Source organism: Hemiscyllium ocellatum, chromosome 28 (genome assembly GCF_020745735.1).
Source record: "Hemiscyllium ocellatum isolate sHemOce1 chromosome 28, sHemOce1.pat.X.cur, whole genome shotgun sequence".
In the NCBI taxonomy this organism is placed as follows: Eukaryota; Metazoa; Chordata; class Chondrichthyes; order Orectolobiformes; family Hemiscylliidae; genus Hemiscyllium; species Hemiscyllium ocellatum.
Window position 1 is genome coordinate 32,463,539 of NC_083428.1, and position 22,075 is coordinate 32,485,613.

Below are 22,075 nucleotides of genomic sequence, written 5' to 3' on the forward strand. Positions count from 1 at the left end.
ACAGCTACGACCTCATTTCCGATTGTGACTCCTGCTGTGAAAATATTAACGGGAGGATTTGGACTGTCTTCAAAAGTTCTGGTTGAATTTTTTGGCTGTCGTTCAGTGGTGTCTCTCCCACCTCTTGGTGAAAAATTTGTGAGTTCAAACCCCAGTTCGAAAACTTGAGAACAGCATAAAGGTGAAAACTCCAATTGTGCATGACTAGTGGAATGTTGCACAGTCTGAGATGCATGGATTCAGAAGAGATGATAAAATAAGGTCCCATCTGCCATCTCAGGTGGATATATCAACTTTTCACCTTTCACCCAGGAGACTTTTTAATTAAGACCTGAAATGTTCTTTCTGGTGTACTGGCCAACTACCCAACCAATATGTAAAAACATACCATCTGATCTCTAACATTGATGATTTTTTGGACCTTGCTATGAACGAATGGACTCCCTCATGTCCTACATTGTTATAGTGACTACATTTAAAAACATATGTCATGGATAGTAAGTTCTTTAGGCTTGCCCTGAGATCATGAAAGTCATGGTATAAAATTCTGAGTAACCTGCCACTCTCCATTTTCTCATATGAATTTTGGTGCCATGTTACCATTAGGCAAGGTGCTTAAGTTTAACTAAACACAGAGTGCTGAGGCTCAACTAAAACTAAATGCCTGTGGAAGAGAAGAACAGAGAAGAAAATGAAAATAAAAACTACAGGCCATTGACTCCTGGTTCTTAGATATACCTCTCTATTCCAATATGCACACAAACTGTTCAGTCAAACCCTGAGAAGGTTGCTAATAAATCTATTTAATTTCTTCAGTATAACATGTGCCAAAGCTGGGAACCTGTCCACAATTAAAGCAGCTCTGGCCAGTGAACTGCCAGACCCCTGCCATGCTGAGTAATTGGGGTCTGCCTGCTTCTGACAGCTGCATGAAAACCCATGTTGTCAGTGTAAAAGTTTTCAATTCGACTCGATTCTGCTCCTGTGGTGAAGGGACAATGTTAAAAGGAAACAAAACACAGAGCATTGTGTGCAACATGACATGCGGTTATTCCAACGCTTTAAAGCCAAAGGAATTACAGGAATGGAGTGGGCATACAGTGATTATATCAAGCTAGGCCTCATAGTGACTAGCAGTTTCCAGAGGAGATAGGAGTTAGTGTTTCTTAATGTTATTGACAATAGTGGATGAATGAATGAGAACAGTGGCAGTCTAAGATAACAACAGAAAGTACCAGAAATGCACATTGAGCAGTTTAGTGACTTAAAGAGAAAAAGATGGATTTTTTAACCAAATGCAGTTGCATTGCTTCCCCATCTCAAGCGGCTTTCCAGTTTCGACCTAGGTTGGGCTTTCAGTCATCTCAGTTTTCAGTGTTTGATTCACCATTACTATGTGGGTCTATCTCTGCACTGAACTCCAATTGTTGTTGTTCAACTTGGTCTTACAACAATTTCCTACTGAAATAGACTATTATTGTCCTTTATCTGTTCACTTTTGTTAATTTGTGAAATAGAAAATGAATTCCCAAACCTGCTATTTTAATGTGAATTTAACAGGGAAATAGCAGAGACTTAAATTTGAGAAGAGGGGGGAATACATTTATACTAAAGCAGTCCTGAGTGGTAAACAAATTCCATATGGTAACTGCCAGTCTCATCTCTTCAGATTAAATCAGCAAATTTCCATTCCAGTAACATTGACCTATTTTGTATTGAAGAACAATAGTTGGTGTGTGACATTCGGAGGTATACTGAAGAAGAAGTGCATTTGAAGACATATCTGTGCTTACATAGTTGAGGGTATACATTGTTAAAGAGTATATGTCAGGGAAAGTGTATGCTTACATTTTTAGTAGCTATAAATGCAGAAGAGTTTATCACAAACACACTGTTTCCAAGACTGGCAATATCTGCCAAAATTCAGACCAATTCCGCTGGGAGTCAACTTTTACAGAAGTTTCTGAGTTAAATCTGATGGGAGGCAGAAAAACAATGCTGCCAACTTTACCAGTGTAGGTGTCTTACTCCATCTGCAGTGCCCCTTTCTGTTCTGATAACTCTCCATCTGGGTCAGGTAGTTGGCCTATAATTTGGATGATGTTTTAAAATTCATTCATGGGATGAGGGTATCACTGGCTAGGTCAGCATTAATTGCCCATCCCTAATTGTCCAGAGGGCAGTTAAAAGTCAACCACATTGCTCAGGTCTGGAGTCATATGCCTCCAGACCAGGTAAACAAGGCAGTTTCCTTCCCTCGAGGACAATATTGAACCAGATGGGATTTTCCAACAATTGACGATGGGTTAATAGTCATTATTAAACATTAATTCCAGATTTTATTGAATTCAAATTTCACCATCTGCCACAGAGGGTTTCAAACTCAGATCCCCAGAACACTACCAGGGTCCCTGGATTCATAACCATTGCCTCTCCTGTGCCTCCTCCTCAGCCCCAATTCAAGCAACACTGTCCCTCCCCACAAATATTGGCAGCTTCCTCTTCATCCCAGCTTCCCCAACACTACTCTAATTCCGAAGCCATCCCCCCCTTTCCAGTTCAGAACCTCTCACTATCACCATTCCCTGCCCCCAACCATCCCGTTCACACCCCACATGTTTTCCCTCATTTGTGATTTCCCTAATTCTGCTGTTAGGTGCCAGCTGATTTTGGGGACTTGACTGTGGATTGACTTGACCAAAGAATATTGTTACCCTCAGGAGACTTCAAGTTTTCTTAATTTCCTATCACAATAAAGTCAATGCTAACATCCTGGTGGTTACCATTTACCAGAAACTCAACTGGACATATAAACCATGTAAGGAGAAAGTGAGGACTGCAGATGCTGAAGATCAGAGTTGAGAGTGTAATGCCGGAAAAGCACAGCAGATCAGGCAGCAACTGAGGAGCAGGAGAATCTACATTTCGGGCATAAGCCCTTCATCAGGAATGAGGCTTAGGGGTTGGGTGCTGAGAGCTAAATGGGAGGGGCGTGGGGCGATGGGGAAGCTAGCTGAGAATACGTAGATGAAGGTGGGGGTGATAGGTCGGAGAGGAGGGTGGAGTGGATAGATGGGAAAAGTGATGGACAGGTCAGAAGGGCAAGGTCAGAAACTGAGTTAGAGGCTTGGGACTGGGATAATGTGGGGAGGAGAAATGAGGAAACGGTTGAAATCCACATTGATCCTGTGTAGTTGAAGGGTCCCAAGGCAGAATATGAGGCGTTCCTTCTCCAGGCTTCGGGTGGTAAGGGATTGGCGATGGACAAGGCCCAAGACCTGCATGTCCTTGGAGGAGAGGGAGGGGGAATTGAAGTGTTCAGCCACAAGGTGATGGGGTTGATTGGTGCGGGTAGCCCAGAGATGTTTTCTAACATGATCCGCAAGGAAGCATCCTGTTTCCCTGACGTAGAGGAGACCACATCGGGTGGAACGGATATAGTAGATGACATTGGTGGAGGTACAGGTAAATTTCTGTCAGATGTGCAAGGATCCTTTGGGGCCTTGGACAGAGGTGAGGGGGGAGATGTGGGCGCAGCTTTTGCACTTCCTACAGTCGCAGGGGAAGGTGTCGGGAGTGGGGTGTGGGATGTAGGGGTCATGGGCCTGACGAGGGAGTCACACAGGGGATGTTCTCTCCGGAGCGCTGGTATGGGTCTGGAGGGAAAAATATCTTTGGTGGTGGGGTCTGTTGTAGGTGGTGGAAGTGGCGGAGGATGATGCAATGCATACGGTCGATGAGGTGGAAGGGAAGGGCTGAGGGTGTTCTGTTCTTGTTGTGTTGGGAGGGGTGGGGTTCAAGGGCAGTGTGCAGGAAGTGCATCGTCAACCACGTAGGAAGGGAAATTGCAATCTTGGAAGAAGGAGGCCATCTGGGATTTTCTAAGGTGAAATTGGTCATCCTGGGAACAGATGCGGTGGAGGTGGACGAATTGGAAATAAGGGATAGCCTTTTTACAGGAGGTAGGGTGGGAGGAGGTATAGTCTTGGTAGCTGTGGGAGTTGGTGGGCTAAAAGTAGATGTCCATGGTTAGTTGGTCATTGGAGATGGAAATGGAGAGATCCACGAAGGGGAAGGAGGTGAGATATAAGCCATATAAGTATTGTGTTGACAAGACTGGGTAAAGGACTAGGAATCCTGCAGCAAATAACTCACCTCCTGACTTCCTAAAGTCTGTCCACCGTCTACAAGGCACAAGTCAGGAGTGTGATGAAACACTCCCCACTTGTCTGGACGGGTGCAGCTTCAATAACATTCGAGAAGGTTGATACCATCCAGCCAGCTTGATTTACATCACATCTACAAACATTCACTCCCCACTGCTGAAGTGCAAGTGTTTCTGAACGATGCATGCCTAATGCTATTATTTGCACTTTTTCTTTTGGTTAATTCATGGGGCAAGGGCATCATTGGCTGGGCCAGAATGCTTTTGCCTGACAAAGATGAGCTGACTTCTTGAACCACTACAGACCCATAAAGCCATTAGGAAGGAGTGATGGTATTCCTATGCATTTACAATCCTTGTCCTTAAAGATGGTAAAGGTTATGGGTTTGAAAGATGCCATCTAAGGAACTTTGATGAATGTCTGCTGTGCGTCCTGTCAACGCTGCTGTTACTAAGCATCAATGGTGAATGGAGTGAGTTTTTGTCGATGATGTGCCAATCAAACTTTGTCCTGGATGGTGTCAAGCTTTTCGCATGTGTTTGGAGCTGCACTCATCCAGGAAAGTGGGGAGTATTCTTTCAAACTCCTGGATTTGTGCCTCGTGGATGGTGGATAGACTTTGGCAAGATAGAAGGTGAGTTACTCGCTGCAAGGCTCCAAGCCATTGACCTGCTCTTGTATCCACAATAGTTATATGGTGAATCCAGTTCAGTCTCTGGTCAATGGCAATCTCCAGGTTGTTGATAGTGAGGGATTCAGTGGTGGAAATGCCAATGAATGTCAAGGGACATCCTCTCTTATTTCAGATGGTCATTGCTGACAGTTGTGTGGCATGAGGATTAGGATATCACAGGACTCATTGCCTAATGATCCTATTGGCTTGTGTGCTGTGAAGTCTTTCCTGTTTCAGTGAATACCCTTCAAATGTACTTTACTGACTCTAAGTAACTTTGACATACGCTGGTCATGAAAAATGCTACATCAATACAAGTATCACTTTCTTTCATCATCTAACCAAGCTAATTTCTGATTCTCTGTCTTGTGATTGTAAGTAAGAGTTCCTAGAGGGTCAGACCAAAGACCTAACCTCTGCACTCAGCTATCCCTGGTGGATATCACCAGCCAACACTTCTGTGGGAAGTCACATAGCTAACATCCTACAAATTCAAACTAAGTATTCCCATCTTATACCTTCAGTTCAAATGGTAACTACTGATGGTCATGACTATCAGTAAAAGTGAAATCCTATTTGCCTGTTGGGTCTGTTATACTAGGGAATCAGGAGAGGATATCCATTCCTTATAATACTTTGCACACTCCTGATACAGAGGACCTGAATTTGGGTTGCCAACTCTGGTTGGATGCATTCCTGGAGGTTTCATCACATATCCTGGCCAGCTAGTCCCACCCACTTTCTCCCCATCTCCAGTAATGTTTTGATTAATGAAGGTGAGTGGTCAAAGGACATTCCAACAAGCCATTTTTAAATTTCAAAATCTGCAATTTTTTCACCCTGAGATTTTTTGGAAAGACCACAATCATTTTTTTAAAAAAATTATTTCTTGTGACTCCAGGCTAATTCTGGAGGATTTGTATCTCTAATCTGATCATACTTCCTCACTTTCCCAGGTCCTGCCTGTAGCAATCCATACTTTCCAGGGAATGTTTCTGACACAGTTCATTTAAACATAGATTGAACTTCAATTACCTGAATATTCTGGGCCCAGGACATACTTTTTCTCTTTATTCCATAAAGAACTTTAGGAAAATTTATTCTAAACATCGTGTTTAATAAAATGATTTTTTTGCAGGAGTATTACATCAGATACTGACACAAAACATCCAAAACACAAGGAAGGGCTTACAACAAGTTCATTTGATGAGCAAATGTAAAATTTATATTTTCATAGCATACTTTCACATATTCAGGATGTTCCAGAGCACCTTCCATTCAGTGAATGTATCAAAGAATATGACGGAGTTAACGCATAGATTAGACGTGATTACTTGATTGGCGGCACAGTGGTAAGAAATTGAATGACTTACTCCTGCATCTATATTCCTAATGAAGACAGTGCTTTACTCCATGGATCTATGCTAACTCAAATGTTTGATTCCAGGAAACAGCAAGAACATACTTATAGATAACTGTGCTTTATCTGAGCTAGCAGTGATTGTCACTGACACTGAATGCTCACATGGGCAAGTTTTCCATTTCCCAGAGCAACACTACTCATTTTGTTGAAGACAAGTACTCAAACTTTTAAACAAAGCTTTAGCAGTGTATCGGAAATAGATGGAACAAATTCAATTGACACATTCTTAATGCTCAATTAAACTGGACTCTGGCTGATTGGTGACTTGGCAGTATTGATATGTAATTTTCTGTAATATCATTGACCAATATTCTAGAACTTTCTTTGCAAGAGATTCAAATAAAATTTATTCACACAAGTCAAATGTTAGATCCAAATGAGACAGCACTGCACATTTTCAAATAACTATTTAACAACAATGTCATTATCTTTTAAAGAAGATGATCTGTAAAACAACAAGAAGTAAAAGACCACATTGATCATGTCTATATTCTCACTCTGTTGAAAACCAGATTCACCATACCATCTATTTATTTTCTTCCAGGATCTGAAAACTGTGAAAATCCTCACTTTCCTTGCACGATATATTCTACAAACTTTAATAACCCAGGCTTGGGTTTACCTAACCACTATTTCGTCTCTTTCCTTCTACTCTTTACAACCTTGGTGGTGTCCTGCACAGTGGGCCTTGCCCCTTCACCTAGGTTTCCCAATGATATATAAAAGAATTGCACATTACCTACAAGATTCAATAGACCTACAATGGGACAGTAATGGAAGACAACATTTTGCTACAGTGAAATGATAATGGAAAAGCATAGAAAGCAGTGATGCCTTTATATTCTCCCCATAACACAAGAGTGTCACCTCAAAAGTCAAAAGATAAAATTTATCCTTTGGCTTATAACTAAGGCCAGTCCCAATCTGTAGTTTCCTTATATCCAGGTCACATTGGTAGCTTTTAAGATCCAGGCATTTTGATCATGACTGTTGACTCATGATAGGTGAAGTTATTTTGGAGCTGGAGGCTGCCATCACATTGTCACTTCAACCAAGGTACTGTTTGTTAACAGTTTGTCTATTAAGCTGGTCAGATGGCTTGCCAGCTTTTGTCAATGGACTGGATGTGTTCCTTGGCTTTCATCCTTAAGGAGGCAATGCTGGAACTTCTCTGGTCTACATCTTCCAAAGGATATTTGTCCACAAATGTTGTTGAGCATTGGTAGGGTGGAGATCCCATTGACTGCATTGTCTGGACCATCGGTGGTGGAGAATTTAAGAATGAGTGGCCCGAGTAGTTGGTCTGTAAGCCTTGTGGTGCCGCCATGAAGCTGGGTATGCTGTGGATGGAGGTTGCACTAGAAATCGGAGATGTCAGCCAAGGATCCAATGGAAGGGAATTGCTCAAGGGTCCAACACTGGAGGGCATCGGTGGCCTATTAAAGGATAACATTGGAGAATCGTGCAATTTCATTGTGCCAGCCTCTATCTTCTCTTGTCTCCTCCACTTTGCTCTTCTATTTTGAAACCATACCTGGTGATTTTTAAAAGAAAGACATTTTGAAGAAATGGCTTGTGCAGACTATGTCATGCTTGTGCAACTTAAACGCCCTTCCATGCATTACGTTTCCCACAGCCCCATTAATTTTTGGTACTCCTCCCCTAACTGTTCTGATTCATGATACATGGCCATGAGCTGCCCTCACAGGACTGCACCAAGAGCCAGTTTACATAATGGCATCAAAACAGCTATCTCCAGTGTCCAGCATGCATTTCCTTCAGAGAGTTATTTATTAAAGGTAGAAACTGGTTTTCTGGATGCAATTATTGGAAAGCTACTAAGGTACACACATGAACAAAGATATCAAGGGGTTGAAATATACAACTGAATGAAAAGGCAAGTGCTCCTAAGCCACACCACAAAGGAAGCCAACAGAATTTTAGATTTCTTATATCGGGATACACAGTACCAGTGTAAAGCAGTATTGATGAATTTGTACATAATACTAGTTAGATTATATTAAGAATAATATGTAGATTTCAGAGCCCCATTATAAAAAGAGCATTAAAAACATGAAGCATAGATTCATCAGGATAATATCAGGCATGGGTGTTGAGAAGAGACTTGCGATACTTTGAAGAATTTTCATATACCTTGTTGGAAGCTTAGCAACGAGAGGTCACCAATTTCAAATTGCTGCTCAGAAAATTAAGAATGTTCTTAGATAAAGTAAAGTGCTGGAACATAAAATACTTTGCAATGTCTCAAAAGGTCAAGAGTCATTGGAACTCAGAGAGCGGTGGGGGCAGAGTCCTTGTGTATTGTTAAACCTGAGATAGATTCTTGATCAGTCAGACAATCAAAGATACAAGGAAAGAACAGAAAAGTGGACATGATGAATGTCAGATTTGCCATGATTAATTGAGTAGTAGAGCAGGCACGAGGAGCTGAATGGCATACTGCTGCTCCTATTTCTTGTGGTGTTATGGAAAAGCTTGAGGCAAAAATCATTGGATCTTTAATAGGAATATTTGGAAAATCGAGTAGGATATAAGATGTACTGGTAGTAATCCTCCCAAAATCCTTGGCCAGTTTGCTTAAAATCTCCTGCAGGGAAAATGTTAGAGTCCATTATAAAGGAGGTAATAATAGACCTTATAGAAATCCGTAATGTATTTAGTCAATATAATTAGCATAGCTTCATGAAGGGGAAATTACACCTGACAAACATTTTACAGTTTTTTAAGGAGGTAATAAGTGGGGTAGATAAGGGGAGCCTGTTGATGTAAAATATTGGGATTTCAAAAAAGGCATTAAACAAGATACCGTACTTAACGCTACTCAATAAGTGCCCATGTTGTTGGAGGTAGTATGTTAGCATGGATTGGCTAATGAATAGAAGACAGAGATGGAATAAAGATGGATGGTGATCTGTAATTAATGGAATACCAAGGAATCAGTACTGGAACTACAATTATTTACAATATGCAGGAATGATTTGGATGATGGAAGCAAATGCAGTATCACCAAGTTTGCGGATGGCATAAAAATTGGTGGGAAGGCAAATAATGAGAATGATATAGAGGAATACAGACAGGTTAAGTGAATGAGCAAAACTTGGCAGATGGAATAATGCGTGTGAAATTGTGAAGTTATGCATTTTGGCAGGAAGAATAGAAGAGATGAATATTATTTAACTGGAGAAAGATTGCAGAAAGCCATAGCACAGAAGCATTTGAAGGTCCTTGGGCATGAATCACAAAAAGACCTAGCACCAAAGTTTAGTAAAAGAGAAAGTAAATGGAATATTGGCCTTTATTTCAAAAGGATTGGAGTATAAAAATAGGGAGGCCTTGCTTAAGTTATACAAGATACTAGTCATACCATAGTTAGAATACTGTGGACAGCTCTAGTTCCCTTATTGAAGGTAAGATATTCTAGCATTGCAGACAGTCCAGGGAAGGTTCACTAGGTTAATCCTGGGTCTAGAGAGATTTTATTATGAGGAGAGGTTGATAGGTTGGGTTTGTACTCATAGGAGTTTAGGACAATGAGATAAGACCTGATCAAAACATATAAGATTCTTACACAGCTTGACAGGGTAGACGTAAAGAGGTTGTTTCCCTTCATGTGAAACTAGAAACAAAGGGTACGATTTTTTTTAGGGTGTAATCTCGATGTAAGGGAGGGAAGGAATTTCATCTCTGTGAGAGTTGTGAATCTGTGTAATTCACTATAGTAGTGGGCTGTGGCATCAAATATATTCAAAGCTAAGATAGACAGATTTTTAATCCGGAAGGAAATAAAGGGTTATGGGGGAAAAGCAGGAAAGTGAAGTTGAGGATTATCATATCAGCCATGATCTCATTGAATGGTGGAACTCACTCAATAGGATGGGCTGAATGGCCTAGTTCGGTCCCATATCAAATGGTCAATGGGAAGGATTTTGGCAGTGACATTCATTTTGGACACTACAGCAAAAGACCAGATCACACTCATTAGACAGAATGATCTTTGCTATTGATTTAAACACCTATGGTTTTATGCTGATCCCAGAAGTACCAAGCCAATTCTAGCTCTCACCTAATATCCCAGCTGTGATTACCATGGCAGAGCCCAAAACTGGCAGCCTCTGCTGCGTTTAATGATCAGGATTCCACTGGTGGCCTCACACACTGTGCCACGGGGGAGTAGTACATTAGAACAATAGCGCAAAACAAACTGTCCAATCTGGATCTAAATTACTGACAGCATGCACTTCAATAGAATGAATATTTTATACTTGTAGCTCTGCCTAGCATATGGTCTCATGTAGGATAGTTTCACAGTGACACAACACAGGTTTGTGTTAATGGATATGATTTCAATTTCAAATCGTATAATGAAAATTTACAGTGCAATTTGAAAATGGGGTAAGCATTGAGCAACAGTGGCTCAGCACATTTTTGGGACTATTGTCTGGGCATCTGACATTGACAACAGCTATCTCAATCAGGAAGGTTGGTTCTCCATAACTCTGATGAACTGAAATGATCAAGATGATATGAACTGTAAGGACAGACTAGAAAAACTCGGGTTGTTTTCTCTGGAGCGGTGGAGGCTGAGGGGAGGTTTGATAGAAGTCTATAAAATTACAAAATGCATAGATAGGTTTGATGGTCAGAATCTTTTTCTCAGAGTTGAAATTTCTAAAACTGCACTTAAGGTGAGAGGGGAAAGTTCAAATGAGATGTGAGGGGCACGTTTTTTACACAGAGTGGTAAGAATGTGGAGCACGGTATCAGGAGTGGTGGTGGAGGCAGATATGTTAGAGGCAATTAAGGGACTTTTAAATAAGCACACAAATATGTAAGGAATGGACTGATATGGACCAAGGGCAGGCAGAAGGGATTAGTTTAATTTGGCATCATATTTGTCACAACATCATGGGCTAACAGTGATGTACTGTTCTATGTTCTATGTTCTTACCAAAGATAATGGAATATCACTTTGCTCTATCCAATCACCCAATGATCTGTATTTTCTTGTATAGTATGATCTGCCTGTACTGCATGAAAAACAAAACTTTTCCCTGTATGGGAACAATAAATCAAATCAAATCCTTTCATTCAGTCCCGGCTTTGGTCAATGTTATTAGGAGAGAGAAAGCAATTAGATTTGACTTCATATAGGGACAAAAAAAAAGCAGGGGCAAAGTATTCAGAGATCTTAAATCAGAATGTTTATTCGTTAAAGTATAACACAATAAATTATTTTTAAAATGTAACTAGAATATTCAGGAGGAGTGAGAACGAAGTTCCAATCAAAGAAAGATTCTGAATGCTTCTGATAATCATTAATTGACTGCTCCCAGGTACTAACCCTCTTTGCCTTTTCTTCTGTAGGTGTGGTAATCTGCTGGGGCTCACTTCTTCAATGACTTGGGTCCACCCTCCAGAAGGTGGCCTTTGACAATGGGTTAGGCATAAGTGAGGACTGCACATGCTGGAGGTCACAGTCTAGATTAGAGTGGTGCTGGAAAAGCACAGCAGGTCAGGCAGCATCTCCAGCATCTGGATTTTCCTGCTCTTGGGATGCTGCCTGACCTGCTGTGCTTTTCCAGTACCACTCTAATCTTTGACAGTGGGTTGTCAACCCCATTAACACAAACCCCATTAACACAAACCCCATTAGCACAAATTCAATTGATACAAACTCCTAAGGAGTGACACAGACTTTCCCTTTGAGACCAATGAATCCATTGTGAATGTATGGCCAGCAGGCCAGATAGCTTATCACTGGCCCCAGTCCCTGGGGCAGCTTGGCATCATGTTTTGTTATCCCTCTGTCGTGGACTCCAACCAGAATTTCTGCCAACATTTGGAATTTGAGGCAAAAAAGATACTTAAAGGGGCACGCAAGCTGAGAGCTTGTAATAAAAGTCGCCAATTTCCACTGGTTGGATCCACTGATCTGCTTTTTACAATAAGTGTCCAATGTTGAAAATTAAATTTCCAATTGTTTTGGCCCTTCCCCAAAACCAATGAAGTATTCTTGGAGTGTAGTCGATGTTATACTGGAGGGGAACACAACACAATGTGCACACAGCAAGATCCCACAAACAGCACAAATCATTTGGATATGTATAGCCTGTCCAATCACCATCCGCATGCCCTGTGTCTATTTTCACTCACTGGAGTCGTTTTGTTTCCTGTTTTCTCCTTGTTTTTGTTTTGTTTTTTTTGAATTTGCCATTTCAGGCCCTCTGTTTTATTTTTCTGGTTCGGTTATCAGTGAGGGTATTTTTCATACTCTTGAACTTTCTTATTTGTCTGCTTTCTGTTATGTTCTCATCTGGTAGTCCCCTAGCCTTCCCTTAGTTCTGTTCTATCGGTTTCTTTTTATCACGGTTTATTTTCCACCCATACAGTTCAGTTTTCTCCCCTGCAACTATACTCAACTCTTCTATTTTCCTCTGTATCCCCAGTGAGCTCTGCCTCATTCACCATAATCTTTCTCAATTAGCTTCCTCCTTTCTCTAGTTTGTCGGCCTCCACATCATTTCTCACTGGGATTGTCACGGTTTTCTTACAGCTTTATGTTTTTTTCTTTCGGTGTCTTCTCTTTTATATTTCCATTCGTGTTTTTTTTTCTCTCTCTCTGAGTATTCTGCCCCTTTCTCTCCCTTTCCCGGCACATCCAAGCTCTTAACTTTCTAAAGCTACCTATTTGACCCTTCATCGCCCGCCACCTTATCTCCTTGTCTCTCAACTACATGCGTTGTGTCTGTGTCTCTCACTGACCTGCACCCGGACCTCTGGCAGGTTGACTTTCATGGCTAGCTCCTCTCTGCTGTACACATCGGGATAGTGGGATTTTTCGAAGGCTCTCTCCAGTTCGTGGAGTTGGTATGTAGTGAAGGTGGTGCGGTTCCGCCTGTGTTTCTTTTTAGGCGGCTCCTCGTCCATTTTCTGCTCGGCTTTCTCCTCGCTGTCCGTCAGTTCACCGAGATCCTCCCCACACTTGTTCAAGAACAACCTGGAATCTGAGGGAGCAGAAACGGAACACGGAAACTATCACCCAAAGTTAAGGGATAAAACCTTTCCCTACCAGAAGTTGTGATTTCACTAACTGCCATCAAATTCTCTCCCAATTCTGTTGCCAAGTTACAAAGAGTAGATATTGATGCTAAATACGCCACTCCATAAATATCCAATGCGTCATTAGAATTATATCATATGCAGGAGACCTGACTAAACTCTACGAGAATTTTCTTAACGAGATGTGTTGGTTTCATTCAGTCTGATGAAGGGTTTATGCCCGAAACATCGAATTTCCTATTCCTTGGATGCTGCCTGACCTGCTGTGCTTTAACCAGCAACACATTTTCAACTTCATTCAGTCTGAAGCAGCCGTTCTGGACTAGAAATATGAACTCTTTACTAGACCTGCCGAATTCCTCCAGCACCTTCGGTTATAACTCAGATTCCGCACTAGACGTTGCTTTCGTAAACTACGCTTGGAATACAGCTGCCATCCAGCGTCCCGGCTCGCTCTGTCGGATTGGAAATGTTTAAACATCAATTTCACTCTGGGTGTATTCCCTGAACGGTCGCTATCAAAGGAGATTTGTTTTGAATGTTTAGTGGTTTTTTTGGGGGGCTGGGGAATTGGGGGAGGACTTGAGCTGCACTTGTTTCAGGGAGTTGGTTTCGAGTAAAACAAAAACTCAGAGGAAACTCCATGAAGCCTTGAGTTCTCCTGCACCGGCCAGTGGTGAGAGTGCACCTGAATTGCCGCACACCAATACTGGGCTCTGTCAGAAAGCAGAGAGTCAGTCCATTGGGCTAAGTCCTGGGGTGAAAGAGACGTCTTTTGAGGAAATATTCGTTGGAGTTTAAAAGAATGAAAGGTGATTTTATTACAATACATAGAGGATTCCGAGAGAACCCGAGGAGGATATTTTTTATTGGTGAATCTGAATTAAGGAACACATTTCAAAAATTGAGAGGGTCATTCTGTTCTCTGGGGTGTGTTTGTATCAGGGGTTGGTGAGCATTAGTATCAGGAATTCTATACCACAAAAAAAGAGTGGAAGCCTGCTCACTCAGGGCTGAGTGAGACAGATTTTGGGTTAAGGAGGGAGGGTCAAGGGTCAATTGGAACGGAGACCGAAGTCAGAGCAACCACAGCCTGATTGAAATTATGGGCCGTTGGAATCTCCGTCTGTCTAGCGGCCTGTTGCTAGCGCCCCCCGCCTCCCACCACCCCCAGCTCCCTCAGGAAGGACCAGGGCGATTCTCCGCTCTCAGCCTGACCTTTGTTGGGTGTGAGTTGGTTCTGTACCGGCCCTTTCACATGGAGGCGAGCTGGGGCCTCACCCCGGTACCTTCAAAACTTTCATCGACTCAAAAATGCTAACAAAGCTGATACAACGAAACAAAGGCAAAACATTCGAGCAGGGAAAAGACAGCGAAACGAAAGAAATGTACAATATATTCCAAAGTGTCGGTTTCTAATACACTCAGGATAAAAGAAGCGGAGGAATTATTTACAGCGAAACTGAGGCAAAGTTTCAGAGATAAGGCTTGGAACTGGGAAAGACATTTGTTAATGGGGGGGGAGGGGGGGTTAAGGATTCATTAGGAGACAGTGAGGACTGCAGATGCTGGAGATCAGAGTTGAAAGTGTGGTGCTGGAAAAGCGCAGCAGGTCAGGCAGCATCCGAGGGGCAGGAGAATCGAAGTTTCCGACCAGAGCCCTTCATCAGGAATAAGGATTCATTAATCGATTCAACAAGCCCGGCAGCTTCCATTAAAAAAAAGGTGGGTTCTGATTAAGGACTCGAAATGTTAACTGTTTCTCTCTCCACAGATGCTGCCAGACCTACTGAGTTTCTCCAGCATTCGCAGTTTTTTTTTGGTTTTTCATGAATTGATTTACAACACTCCGGCTCCGAGTAGATGGTTCAGTTTAAAATTTGGAGATACCGGTGTTGGACTGGGGTGTACAATGTTAAAAATCACACAACACCAGGTTATAGCCCAACAGGTTTAATTGGAAGCACTAGCTTTCGGAGCGACGCTCCTTCAGCCACAACCTCCTGATGTAGGAGCGTCGCTTCGAAAGCCAGTGCTTCCAATTAAACCTGTTGGGCTATAACCTGGTGTTGCGTGATTTTTTAACTTGGTTCAGTTTAAGATCTTTTAAAAACAATATATGTCCCTGCAAATGTAGTCAGCAAAATTAAAAAGAAATTAAGAGTCCCAAAGGGAATCGATCAGGACATTAGAAACCATTTAATTCACAAACTATCAGGACTTTGGAAACAGAAAAGGACAACGAGTCAGCATCCAAATCTCTGCGTTAGTTCGAGCTTCAGTTTGACTTGGAACGAATAATGCCGCACTCCGAGACTAACGGTAGAGAGGACACACGCGAACAGAGCCATCCAAAGTCTGCACATTCCCAAGTGGAATTTCCTCAGGAGCGATGCTGAGGGCCCCATCCCAAGGAAAAACGTCAGTCACTGCAGATCCGGGGGAGCAGGATTTTAATGACTCTGATTCCATCGGGATAACCGGGAGGCGCCGTGAATTAATACGGGAGATCATTCCCTCTCCCTATTGCGGCTGCTCTTGGGGAAGAATTGGCAGGAATCTGGCAAAACTCTGCAGCTCATTTGTAAAAGCAGCAACAATTCCACCCTCGCTCTCGAATGAATCTTTAACCCCGTCAATTTCGAGTAAATTGAAGATCACTCGTCCCAAAATTACAGAATAATTCAAACCTTTGCAACAAAATGTCAGACTTTCGATGTACTCCTAAAATAATTGCATTAATATTCATTGTTATTTCATTAAAGCCAAGAATCTAATGGGTTACTCAATGCTATAATTAGTTTATATTACTGTACTTATTTTTCTCATATTGAGAAAATGTCTCGCAGTCCAGAGGGAAGAGAACTTTTAACTAAACTTTTGCACGAAACGTTGATTTTCCTGCTCCTCGGATGCTGCTTGAACAGCTGTGTTTTTCCAGCACCACTCTAATCTAGAATCTTAACATACACAAAGATGAAGGTGAACTGTATAACGACCGGGTAAAAAATGAGGTCTGCAGATGCTGGAGATCACAGCTGAAAATGTGTTGCTGGTTAAAGCACAGCAGGTTAGGCAGCATCTCAGGAATAGGGAATTCGACGTTTCGAGCATAAGCCCTTCATCAGGAATCAGGTATAACGACCGGATCAAGTCCAGTCACTTTTTTTGGGAAAACTTTCATTGTACTGACGGCCCTTCGGATTGTAATCCTTTTGCCAATGTCCATCCCCCTAAAGTGGCAAAGGGCCGTTTGCAAACAACTTGAACGGCGATAATTGATTTGTTTTACACTCAAGTAAAATCCCAACGAGCTCGGAGTTTAAAGTTTGGAAAGCGGCATCTTTTGGGGGATAGGGCTCTTACCGTCAAAGGTGTGAGGCGGGTCGGTGAGCCCGAGGCCGGGCATGTGACTGTAGCAGGCTGTCTGTTGGCACTCGCCCTGTCCCTGGGAGCATTTGGAAGGAAGGGCCCCGGGGCTGAGCACGGATTGATCCTTCGCAAATCCCAGGATCACGTCGATGCTGTGAACTCGCGAACAGGCGCCTGGGCTCTTAACCATTTCCTGGAAGCTGCTGGGGGACAAGCAGGTTTCTTCCACGCCGTTCATTTCAGCCTCGATCGACACATTGGGCTCCGGGCTCAAGCAACTTTTGCAAAGGCAAGTCTCTCTCAAAGGCGATTCCAATCGATTTTTTTTTGGGGGGGGGTTTAAAACAAACTCCAATGGCGAGTACAGACCTTGGAAAAGTTTAAATACACACCGTTGGTTAAGCAGCAATTAATGCAACTATGGCTGTAATTAGGTGTCAAATATACATTTAAACCTGTTGTAAAAATGACCAGCGAAATAGGGAGAAATGAGCAGCACAAATTTCAAGCTTCCTGCAAAGTGCCTTTCATTCTTGTTTAATTTAAAAATAATATTAACAGACTGGGAAAGAAGCCCAGCTTCTCAAAATTGAGAAATGGTTATCGTCCATTTTAAAAGGAACGCTCAATATATTTTGTTAAAAATTCTGTCGAACCTCAAGAAAACGCCCCGAGGGACTCGCCTGATCTGAGTCTCTCCCTGGCCCCCAGACCACTCCCCATAGCGTTCCGTCAATCTTTTAAGCTTCCCAGATGTCGGGGGGGGGGAATAAATCGCCGAGGATTAGCGGAGTTGATCATTAGGAGACACATCCTCTTGACACTGATTGACACGAAAGGGGGGGGGGGTATTTTCCCCCCAATGCAGCAATTGCTGTAAATTCGAGAGAGAGAGAAGTGGTTCTCTCAATGAACTGTCACCTCCAGAGGAAAGATTCACTTTGTAAAGTGGTGCTTTGGCTGTGAATCAAGCAGCTCGGACTTTCTCGTTCCCCCTCCAACATCTCAATGTCAGCCCTATCCCACTAAATTACCGGGAGACAGCTGGAAGAAATATTTCAAATTACTATTGGAAAGAGCGGCCTGCTCATCTCTCGCCTCCTTGAATTTATTTACAGCTTCATAGAATCCCTACAATGTGGAAGCAGGCCATTCTGCCCATCGAGTCCACACCGACTGTCTGAGCAGCATCCCATTCAGATCCACCACCGCCCACTTTCCCTCCCCCTCCCGACCCTGTAACCCTGTGTTTCCCACGGCTAACCTACTTAGCCTGCACATCCCTGGACTTTATGGGCAATTTAGCATTGCCAACCTATCCTAACCTGCACATTTCGTGTTTGTAGAAAAGGCTTTTATTTTCCATCCAAAAAATACTAAAGGGGGAATCCAGAACTAAGACTCTTTCAATCTGACATCGAAACAGAAAATGGTGCTCTGAAAATGGAAAGGAAAGGTGATTTCATAGCCCCTGCTTTCGACTTTCAGAAATTCTCCTGAAACTGGTTTCACACAGCGGGGATCTATCTGCCTATCGTGTTTCCCCAATAAATCTGACGCTTATCTCAAAGAAAGACTGAGGATGCTGGGGACCTGAAACAGACACAGGAAGTGCCGGAGAAACTCAGCAGGTCTAACAGCATCTGTGGGAAAAGCGACAGTCAACGTTTCCAGACCAGTTAAGCCTCCCCTACTCAGATGTCGAGTTTCTCCAGCTCTCTCTGTTGAATTCTGACAGTTACAAGAGCTAGGAGAGTGTCATTCAAGTGTTTTACAATGTACATAATCAACTCCAAAACCAACTGGGGTCCTATCCCTTTTGGGTTCACTACTTGAGTAAATATTAAGTTTAGCAAGTGCGGATCTTTGGCCTTTCTCTACTGCCCTGAAGAAGGACCGCTGGACCCGAAGCTTTAACTCATGATTTCTCGCCAAAGATGTTGGCAGACCTGCTGAGATTTTCCAGCAATTTCTGTTGTTTCAGATTTCCAGCATCTGCAGTTGTTCCAGTTGTTATTTTAGCAACAGGAGACGGCCAAGATTCAGCTCCCAAGAAAGGTCCATTGAAATCACTTTTTCTTCATTCTTTTCCGTTCCAGACAATCATAAAAACAATAAAGATTTATTTCTCGTTATTTCTATGTAATTCAGCAAGAGAAACCAGATGAACTAATTATGCGGTTAATCGAAAATTCTTACAGTGAAAAAAAATCAAACGAGCGCCTAAGGAGTGGGGCAGAGATCAACAGATTTCATAAAATAACCTCCCTCTCCTTACACCCGCCCCCCCCCCACCCACACACAGAGTGTACATATCCCCCTCCCCTTAGATACCGTCCCCCACACACAGTGTAAATACCCCTTCCCTTAGACACCGCCCCCACACACAGTGTAAATACCCCTCCCCTTAGATACCGTCCCCCACACACAGTGTAAATACCCTCTCCGCTTAGACACCGCCCCCACACAGTGTAAATACCCCTCCCCTTAGACACCGTCCTCACACACAGTGTAAATACCCCTCCCCTTAGACACCGCCCCCACACAGTGTAAATACCCCTCCCCTTAGACACCGCCCCACACACAGTGTAAATACCCCTCCCCTTAGACACCGCCCCCCACACAGTGTAAATACCCCAGCCCCTTTGACAATCCCCCCACACACTGTGTAAATGCCCCATCTCCCCTTAGACAGCCACACACCGGATAAATATCCCCCTCCCCTCAGACACCGACACACCGGGTAAATACCCCCTCCCCTTGGACAATCCCCACACACAGTGTAAATACCCCAGCCCCTTTGACAATCCCCACACACACTGTGTAAATGCCCCACCTCCCCTTAGACACCCACACACAGTGCAAAATGCCCCCTCTCACTTGAGCCGGTCTGAAACGGGTGGTTTTTATCCTAAGTTTACAAAGTTTGTTCCCCAACTTTTTCCTGCGGATTGAACGCTGGTTAAGTCAGGAGAGGTTTTCCCGTTGAAAATTCGGTTAAGATTAAAATCAGCGGATAATATTCCATCCTTCCTGGATGGTCCCCGCGCACAGCCTTATGACGGTGTCCACCCCCGGTCCGACCTTGCTCCAGGTTTAACAGGAACACCGGGCAACTCTCCGCCGTGACAGTTTAAACGTAGGAAGGTGTTTGGAAATATTTTCGAAATTAGTTTCTGAACGAGCACCTTCAGAGCCGCCCCTCACTCGCCAGCCCCTCTACTCCCAGCCAGGGAAAGTGTAGTGTGTAAAAAAGGGGAACATCGCTACCTGCAAGTTGTTCCCTAAACCCCAGACCATCCTGACTTACCTTCACTCTCCCTGTGACTCCCTCTCGAACAGCACTGTGTGTCTCTGTGTGTGTGTACCTGCAGCTTTCAGACTGCAGCAGTTCAACTGGGCTCACTATCGCCTCCTCCAGGACAATCTGAGAAGGGCACACAGGCCCCACAAACAATTTAACAGGGAAAGTCAACAAACGTCCTTTCTTTAAAAATGCACGTGTGCCGTTCTGATCTCGATTGATAAATCCATCTTTCCCAAAGTAGGACAATTCCCATTCCTGGCCCGCATGAGTCCAACTGGCCTTTGGAGGTATATTTTTATATGGAATATTTTTAAAATTTAAGAATAAAAATGATAGATCACACTGTTCCTGAATTGCTGGCTCTGAATGGATATGTTTATCTGTTATTGTGTAAGGCTGCTGTCACTAGGGGTCTTCCCGAAATCATAGTGATTTTATTGTGAGCACAAAGTCGCGCTTGCAATTAATTTGAAGCAGGAATGAAGAAGCGATTAACTGTATAATACAGTATTTCAGTTCGGCACGCCGCTTTCTGATGTGATTGGCCCTGATTCCGGAGCTGGTAATGTGTGGGAAAGTGAGGGTGGGTAAAGGAAGTTAAGTGATTGTGATGTTTTTGAAGATTATTGGAATATGATGAACACAGTGTGTACGCATTGGTGTTTTCTCTTTTTATACAAACCAGGTCAGATGGACGGACGCGGTCTCTTTAAAACAATTGTCCCCGAGACAATGCGGGCTACCGGAGTCTAAGTCCAGTCTCGTTCTAATCCCCCTCATTACCGCGCAGGGATAAAGGCCAGGCATGCTGTGAATCTGTCTCTCGTTATTTTCTATTCTGAGAACCAGCTAGAGGCTGCCCAGCTCCAATCTCTCGCTCTGCGAATTCACATGACAATAATTTCAGATTGTATACATTGGTACAAATGACGGCATCTTACGTTAGATTATTGAATGGGAAGTAGAATGGGAATTCTGAGGAATTCGATTCGCTATTGGAAGAAAACGCATATCTAGTAAATGTCTTGCCCCTGTACACCCCTGTTTAACAATTTAAAGAATTGCACTCTTTTCCTTTAGTTATTTTTACAAGGAAAGCAAGAACAGCACTTTAGTTATGCATTTGCAATCTCTGATTTAGTACATAAGGATGTGTCAAGTTGTATTTTGTGGTGTTTATTATTTTAAATGAATGTGGCCTTGTTGGTTCAGTTGGGCAGATCCTTCAAGAACAATGTTGTGTTGTCAGGACAGCTGTGATACCGAGAGAAACTGATGACCCTATTCACACAGCCTGCTCTTGCCGATTGACCAGTTTGTCACTGAAATCTCACAGAGATACTCGACAAAAAGCAAAAGAGATCTTTCTGACCTCAGTCTCCCTCCTGGCCCAGATTTCAACAGATCTCTGCATTTAGCAAACAAACGTTGTCTCTCCACTGTTCAAATGCCATGAGCTGAGTGGGGGTCAGAATGAGTCTCAGAGCTGGGGCTGAAAAGCGTAGAAAAAAGACGGAAAATTAGCCTCACGACAAAAGGAAGACCTGCATTTATATAGCGCTGTTCAGGAATTCGGAGGATGCGCAGCGAATTCAGTATTTTTGGTATTGCACTAACTCTTGTAAAGACAAAAAAACCCAGCCAATTTGCACACAAAAAGCGCCCACAATCAGCGATGACGGAACGGATTGGTTAATATTGTTAGTGATGTTAGTTTAGAGATAAATACTGGGCAGAGCTCTCTCCTGCCTGCCTTCAAAATAGTGCTGGAATGTTTGTACACTTACCTGAAAGGTCAATCATGCAGAGATAGAATAGAATAGCAATTTATTGTCCCGTGTATTTTAGCAAAAAAAAGTGAAATGTTTTAAAAGTTGCCATACCAAGACAGCTGCATTAATGATAGAAGTCTTAGATAAGAAAGAAATAAAGTAAAAATTAAGTTAGAGTTCATCTCAGATCAATTCCTGTTCGGGGAAAGTCGATCAAGATGACAAACACTGGAATGCCTAATCGGTGTTGCTGAAGCCTCTCACATCAGAACAAGACCGCCA

General features: G+C 42.9%; 1 protein-coding gene across 1 annotated transcript; it reads right to left on the reverse strand.

Annotated features, from left to right (window-relative positions):
• Window positions 1–7,352: 7,352 nt before the first annotated feature.
• rx1 (retinal homeobox gene 1) lies at window positions 7,353–21,824 on the reverse strand. Its single transcript, XM_060846598.1, has 4 exons — window positions 21,809–21,824; window positions 16,709–17,083; window positions 13,046–13,287; window positions 7,353–7,796 (listed from the first exon to the last, which is right to left on the reverse strand). Exons 1-4 carry the CDS (start codon window positions 21,822–21,824, stop codon window positions 7,353–7,355), a joined length of 1,077 nt encoding a protein of 358 aa, XP_060702581.1.
• Window positions 21,825–22,075: the final 251 nt, after the last annotated feature.